The 7,384-nt window shown below is 49.5% G+C and overlaps 1 protein-coding gene across 1 annotated transcript; it reads right to left on the bottom strand.

Annotated features, from left to right (window-relative positions):
• Positions 1 to 678: 678 nt before the first annotated feature.
• On the bottom strand, positions 679 to 6,592 carry MSX2 (msh homeobox 2). The gene is made up of 2 exons (XM_015876418.3): positions 6,115 to 6,592; positions 679 to 2,739 (listed from the first exon to the last, which is right to left on the bottom strand). The coding sequence occupies exons 1-2, from the start codon at positions 6,467 to 6,469 to the stop codon at positions 2,315 to 2,317; spliced, it is 780 nt and encodes a 259-aa protein (XP_015731904.1). The 5' UTR covers positions 6,470 to 6,592; the 3' UTR covers positions 679 to 2,314.
• Between the last annotated feature and the right edge of the window lie 792 nt (positions 6,593 to 7,384).

Raw genomic sequence — 7,384 nt, 5'->3', positions numbered from 1 at the left:
ATCTCTCTCATCTGATCGAACTCCTGTTCCCTTTGCTAGAGAGGGCTGAGGTCAGGCACCTGCTCTCTGAGGCTGCTCCAAAAGCAATGGACAGGTTGACAGCGCAGAGGATCCTTGTAATCGCCCCGTGCAGGAGTACCACAGGGTCCCTGCTAAGTCTGACCTGTACCAAAGGACCCTCAACTATGACCCCCAACTATGGCTGGGGCACAGACCAGCCACACACCGAAGACAGATTTGAGGTGAGAGGCCTGAGCAACAGAGAAGGGCGCGTGAGCTGAGAGAAGTGAGGGAAACATCTCCAGAATATGACGCTGTAAAGAACAGAGGCGCCTAAAAGGGGTTGTTAAAAACAAGGAAACCTCATAAAAGGTTTGGCTCTCAACTTTGAATTGTTGACTTGCAATTCACCTTCATGTGCAGCAAATTTGGCTTCACTTCAGATTCAGAAGGGGAAATAATCATAAAGGCAACCCAAACATTCCTTTGAACTTGACCCAGCAGTGCAAAACACACACGGAGAAGCATTACCTTTTAAAGAACTCCAAACACTCACAGACCCACACACAATTAAACATGTTTTTTCTTTTTTTTAATTTAATTCGAAATAAGAGATAAGAAATAATAAATCTTCAATAAAATATATAAAATTGTACAAGGCATCCCTTTCAAAGGGACTTTCCTATAATGGAAAGTTGGGGGTAAAGGGAAGGGAGACAGGAAGTTCATCTATAGTGGGTCCCAGGCAGTGAGAGTGCCTGGGTCAAAACAAACCAAAACCAGTAAAACTTTGTGGCTTTTTAAAACTTTTTAGGAGGTTTTTGTTTTCTTTTTTCCCATTTTCTATTTTTTTTTAGGGGGGAGGGGAGGGGTGTTGGGAGTGGTGGGAGTGGGACAGAGAAGGGTTTCTTATCAACATGCTAAGAAAATAAATCCAGGAGAAGCTCTGCCTTCAGTGCTCCACAACCTTCAGAGTAATTTTCTCGCAAAGTTTAGCAGGAGTAATACATATAATACAATAGTTACAAGGAGAAGACAGGGAACGATGACACTGCCAGCACTTGGGAAGCTCCCAGAGGGACGGAGAGCTTACACAGTCTCTTGGCAACCCATCGTCCCACAGGTAGTGTTGTCTGGTTTTGATACCTGGATCTCTCTTTAGAAGGGCTTGAAGTATGAGTCACTTCAGTTGGCATCCTTGGCAAGGGGAGGAGAGGAAGACTCGAGGGATTCTTCTATTTAATACAGGCTGTTGCAGATACCAATAAAAAACCCCAAACATCTCCGCAGAAGAGTTCGACAACCCTTGCTTACCACCACTATGAAAACAACCCACATCTTCTTTCCCCAGAAACTTCCATCCCTCCCTCCTGGTTTTCAAGAAGGATCCCAGAGCCAAGATTACCTGGCTCTAAGAAAAAACAAAAACTCTACGAGCGCCAATCGGAAGAGATAAAGAGCAGCCTGCCTTGCACTTCACCTCTCCTCACAGTGCTTTAAAAACGCTGAAGCGATTTACACACATAAAGGCATTACAAGAGCCACTGGTGGGTAAAGCCCTTTCTTTCCTCCAAGCATTTAGGGGCCCCGGTGTTCATCTTGTTGCAAAAGGTCTGCGGAGGTCTGGGATGTGAAAAGCTTTCCTTACCCTTAGTAATGCAGGAACTTGCTGGCTCTGAACTTTACTTGGACTCTACTGGGTCAAGTTTCTATTTACACGGTGTCTGTATCTAAGGGCTCTGCTTTCTTTAAACGACAGCAAAAAAAGAAAACAACCCCTCCTTCCATCCCCCCCAACACACCTTGCTTATAGCTTTTTATTTCACTTCCCTTGCCCCCATATTAAATGATGACACTTGAGAGTGTGGATTTAGGGCATGTACCCCTTTTACTTTAAACACAGCTCGGGTCCCATCAGGAAACTGTTGGGAAATCTCTGCCTCCATAAGGCAAGATTGTTCTTTTTCACCCATTCTTTCTTAGCCTAATTTTACATGCACCGTATAAAAACCCTATAGTTGCTTGATTTTTTTTTTAAATCGTTTTTACTTTTTTTTCTTTTTTTTTTTTTTTCTTTTTTTCTTTTTAAAACACTTTGAGGATCAGACTTTGAGCACTCAGAGCGCTCTCTGAAGACACCCAGCCTGTTGCATACAGGATGCCTTGCTTTGCTAACGCAAACTCCTGTACACTCGGGGTGGTAGATAGAAGTGTGCAGAAAGAACAGCCAGTACCGGTTGGGTACTGCATTCTTGGGGCTGGACGAGATCCACCAGGAAGTCTGTCTCGCTGTCACTGTGCCTTTCTGATCTCCTTAGGATAAGTGGTACATGCTATATCCGACAGGAGTAGCATAGAGTCCAACAGGTGGGATAGGAAGCACAGGTCTGTGAAAAGGGTAGGATGTTCCGTACAGTGAGGCGGCCTGGATGGGGGAGTTGATGGGGAAAGGGAGGCTGAACCCCGACGGCAACATGGGCTTCGCTGCCATTTTGAGCTTCTCTAGCTCAGCCTCCTGCAGTCTCTTGGCCTTGGCCCTCCGATTTTGGAACCAGATTTTGACTTGGGTCTCTGTGAGGTTGAGGGAGCTGGAGAATTCGGCTCGCTCGGCGATGGACAGGTACTGCTTCTGGCGGAACTTGCGCTCCAGGGCCAGCAGCTGGGAAGTGGTGAATGGGGTGCGGGGCTTCCGATTCGTCTTGTGCTTCCTCAGGGTACAGGCTGTAGGGCTCAGGTGTCCTGCAAGGAAGGGAAAGGCCGGTTATCACAAAGCAGGGAGACCCGGGTGTTCTGCAGAGACATGTGGCGCTTGAGATGGCTCAGGGAGAACCTGTGCCAGAGGATGTCCCATCAGGTGACACCCACAAAACAGGGGATCTTTCACAAATGTCACTGCAAATCTCCTGCTGGACAAACTTATGTTGCAGTACTTCAGCAGAGGTCCTGAAATTTTGAATCCTTATTTCTAAGGAGTTAGCTTGTAGGCAAACAGAGCACAAAGGATTTAAGAGATACGCAGCAGATCACTTTAGGATCATAAGGGTCTATGCGAAATAGCTGTCTTAACAGCAGCATAACTGCAGGAGTAACCCCAACACAGCACAGGACAAATGTGTAGGCAAAAGCAGGAGATTCACAAAGGCACCGTGGTGTGAGAGAGACCCATGCCAGGACTTCGCCAGCAGCAACACATCAGCCCTGCCGGAGCTCATGCTGACAGCTGAAGAACAGTGTATGATAATTGCTGTGTTTCGGATAACTGAGCATTTTTATTCCCATTTCTTCTCCCTTCGAAATCAAGAGCAGATTTCCCTTCTTATTTCCTCAAGCTGTGTTTTCTGTTTTCTTCGGAAAATACTATACAAGAATAAAATGCCTCACTTCTCATTCAGTGCTTGTTCTTGTGACATTGGTCATGTTTACCTCAGACAACTGCAGCATCTGTAGCCAATACAAATCAGGGAATCTGGTACATTTTGTGCTTTCCTTGTAACCCAGACCAGGTTGGGCACTTGTTCCCAAGTTGGCGCATAGCTGAGCTGTCTTTCAATTCATTTTACATTTCACTTACAATTCTAAAAAACGAGGAAGGCGTGCAAACCTGGCATGAAGAGCTTTGCAATTTGACTGGGTTCCAAATCACTCTCAGGACCCACAAGAAACCACCAACTTCACAGTTTAATACAGAAAAACGATGCGCTGTTGGCTCCTAAGCAGCAGCTAAATTTTGTATGCTCTGTAGTGCCCGGTTCATGCACTTGCCAGCGCTTTCACTGCGTATTTTCTGAACCCTTTTCATTTTCCTTTTTCACTTCAGCATCAGACCACGATGCTGTTGCAGCACGTAACTTGCAAGCAAAAAAATCTCACGAGGAAAGAACGGGGAGAGAGAAAACAGGTTAAAAAATAAAGGCGAAATGGATCTTCCTACTCATCTCCCAGATGCTGAACACTGAAAATAAATCCCTCTTGGAAAACAAGTTGTCAAACGCCGCCTTACGATCACGCTGGATCGTTTTAATAATGAAGCTGGTAACCTTGACATTCGGTGCTCTGCTAAAACTTGTTTAATTCACTACCAGTTACCCCTCTGTTCCACTCTCCCTTTTTAAATCGAGACCGATTCCCTTTATGGAAGACCTTTACAGACACCGCTGCCGAAGGGAGCGTCCATAGGATTGAGGTTTACAGGGACGGCCGCTGCCGCAGCGCCTTCCTCGGCTGTCAGCTTACCCGTCCTGTCCCGACTGGGGCTGCGCTCGGGAAAGTGCTGTAAGGCGCTTTTAAACTAAATCCCAGAGAAATATTTCTCTCGGAATACACCCAAACGCTCACAGCTTTTTCTCCTACCGCCCCACAGATCACTGCCAAACTCCGATAAGAAGCCCGGAGGTCGCCTCGGCGGAGCCTGCAATGATGATTACCCCGCGCCCGTCCTACAGCGCTGGCTGCAGTCATTTGTTTCGCTTTGTACGTATTTATTTATTTATTTACCCCCCGTTTATCATCCGTTTTCTGGCCAAATGCGGACAAAACCCATCACCTGCTCCTCTCTACGTGCTGCTTACAATCTAACATTCACAGCTCTTCCCCTCGCAGCGTTAATAATCCCGACGTCAAAGCGCTCCGCGGACAGACGGGCTGGGAGCACCGCTTGTGTCTCGCACTGTCCCGTCAGCTCCGACGGGGCCGAGAGCCGGGGCGGGCAATGAGGAGGAGGACCGAGGCTGAAGGACCTTCCCGAGCTGCGGCTCCCATCCCCGGTTGTTGTTGCCCCAAATTCCCCCTGAAATCAGCGGACTTCAACAACCTACACACTGAAGTTCTTTGTGAGGGTATTTTCCAGATGCCGAGAACTACCGATTTTAATAGAGAAAGAGGTGGAATTTCGAAGTTTAAAACAACAACAACAACCAGTAACTGGGAGATGAGGCCTTGCCTTGTTAGAAGAGGGGGGTTGAGCTGCAGCACCCGCATCTTTTCTCGGGTTTCCAGAGGACTTGAGAGTAAGTGAAAATCTCAACCTACGCTACACAGCACTGACAGGAGCGGCCTGTTTTCCTCCCATCCCTCTCAGAAGGTTAGAAATCAAATTAATTCGGGTAATGGCAAAGCAAACAAAGTGGCCAAAAGCCAAATCAAAGCGACTTTTCTCAAAATACAGAAGTTGTAATATTACTAAACTTCCTTGCAGTGGTGGTTTATGGTAGCAAGTTCTCTGTGACTGTCCAGTTGTTCTGTTTGGTAAAATCATTCATTTCAAGAAAGAGGATTTGGTTTACATGGTGCGAGTCGGTACAGACCGATCTGCTAATATAGCTGTCTACCCACAAAGGCTCTTGGCAATAGGAAAGCAGAGTCCAGCATTGCCAGGATACGTTTTTCACCTTTTCGTGATGGTAGTTTTGGCGAGATTATTGCTATTATTTTTTAAAGCAATTAAAATTTAAGGGAAAAAAAGGTCGACGGAGGGTATCTCACCGAAATAACTCAGCACAGGAGCGCAGGTAGGACGGCAAAGAGGTTTAAAAAGCGACCTGTCAGCTTGGGACTGGGAGTGACAGAGGCAAAGGGAAGAGCTCGGACTGGGGGGGGGGAACGAGGTCAGGCCCGGCTCGGGACTTTGACAGCCAGCGTGTAGAGTGGGAGAGGGAAGAACACCGGTGGGACAGAGCGTGTAGACAGTGCGAGAGGTTAGAAAGAGAGAGGAGATCGCTTTGTGAGGAGGAGAAATTCCACCTCTCAGTGTAACGGGGGTAACATAAAGGTATGAACTGTCAGCTGGGGAGCTGTACGTAGGGAAAGGGAGCTCCTGAATATTGTACGGCACAAAAACATTAGATATTGATACACACAGGTAAAGTTATCAACACTCAACTTCTATGTAAACACACAGGCGACATACAAAAACCAAACACGCATAACTGTGAACACACGCATATATATATATATGTATAAATGCAGCTACCCAACTTGCCCTGAGCATCCCGTGTCGGGAGCAGCGCAGCTCAGCCCGGGGCTCGCAGTGTCACCCGCTGTCGGAGCGGTGCCGCCTCCCGGCTCTCCCCGGCCCCGCACTGCCCTCCGCCTCCCCGCCGCACCCCGGCCACTCACTTGGCGGAGGGGAATATCTCCCGGCCTCTTGGATCCAGGACGTGCCGTCCTCCGAGTTTTCCGATTTGACCGAAGCGGTGTCGAAGGTTTTTGTAAGAGCCCCGGGGGGGCTGTGCGCGTCCCGGGAGCCGTGGCCCGGCAGCAGCATGTTCCTGGAGGTGCCCACTGTCGCCCCGTCGGCGCTGCTCCCCGCCGCGGCCAGCGGCAGCTCTTTAGGGGGTTTCTTGTCGGACATGAGGGCTTCCACGCTGAACGGCAAGCTGGACACCTTGACTTTGTGGTGCTCCTCGGCTCCGGCCGCCGGGCCCTCCTCGTCGGAGGAAAAAACCTCCTTCGCTTTGGAAGGAGAAGCCATCGCGAGTGCGGAGCGTGGCTGGAGCGGGGCCGCCCGGGGAGCTGCGCTGCGCCTCTGCCCGGCCCTGCTCGGGGACTGCGCGAGTGAGGCGCTGCGGAGCCGCCCCCCTCTTTTCCCCCCTCTGGGGGCTCCCCGGCTCTTTCCTCCTTTGGGAAGTGGAGTAAACGCCCCACGGGCCAATCAGAGCCTTCTCTGGTGCCTGACGTCGAGGGGTGACTCACACCATTGGCTCGGAAGCAGGAGGGAGGGCAAAGACTTTTTCCCCCCCCCTCTCTTTCTTTCTTTCTTCTTATTTTTTTCTTCTCTTTTTCTTTTCCTTTCTTTTCTTTTCCTTTCTTTTCTTTTCTTTTTCTTTCTTTTTTTTTCCCCGAGGCTTATTTTGTTTGGGGTGTTCCCCCTTCCCCCCCTTCCCCTCCGAAATGAATTATGAGTTAATGACACGGGCAGCGAGCGGAGCCGTGCCATTAAGGAGCCGTCCAGGGCTATAATCATACCGAAACAAGAAAAGAGCCGCCGGGGTAATTAAGGCTGATGATTAGGCGAAGAGGAAACTTTAGAAGATCGCGGCACTGCCTCCTCTCGCCGCCGGCCCGGCCCCTCCCGGCCCCCTCGGTCCCCCGGCCGCGCCCCCGCCGCCCCGTCGGGTCTCGCCGCCCTCCCGGAACGGGGGACTTCTCCGGGGTCACACTAAGGGGGTAGGGGGAGGTTGCGGAGGGGTGCTGAACCCTCACTCAGTGCATCATCCCCGCGGAGAAACACCAGAGCCCATTCTGCTCATTATTCATCCGAAAAGGGGTTTCGGTTGAGTTTTTTCGGCAGCGGGACCCGAATTGGGCAGAAAACACTCAGCAGAGGTTAGATCAGTAATTATTATTTTTCCAGCGTCAATTACACACGTGATGAATAGATGAACTT

This window comes from Coturnix japonica, chromosome 18, assembly GCF_054131305.1.
Source record: "Coturnix japonica strain WE chromosome 18, WE-NBRP24, whole genome shotgun sequence".
NCBI lineage: Eukaryota > Metazoa > Chordata > Aves > Galliformes > Phasianidae > Coturnix > Coturnix japonica.
This window is presented reverse-complemented; position numbering and strand designations above follow the sequence as displayed.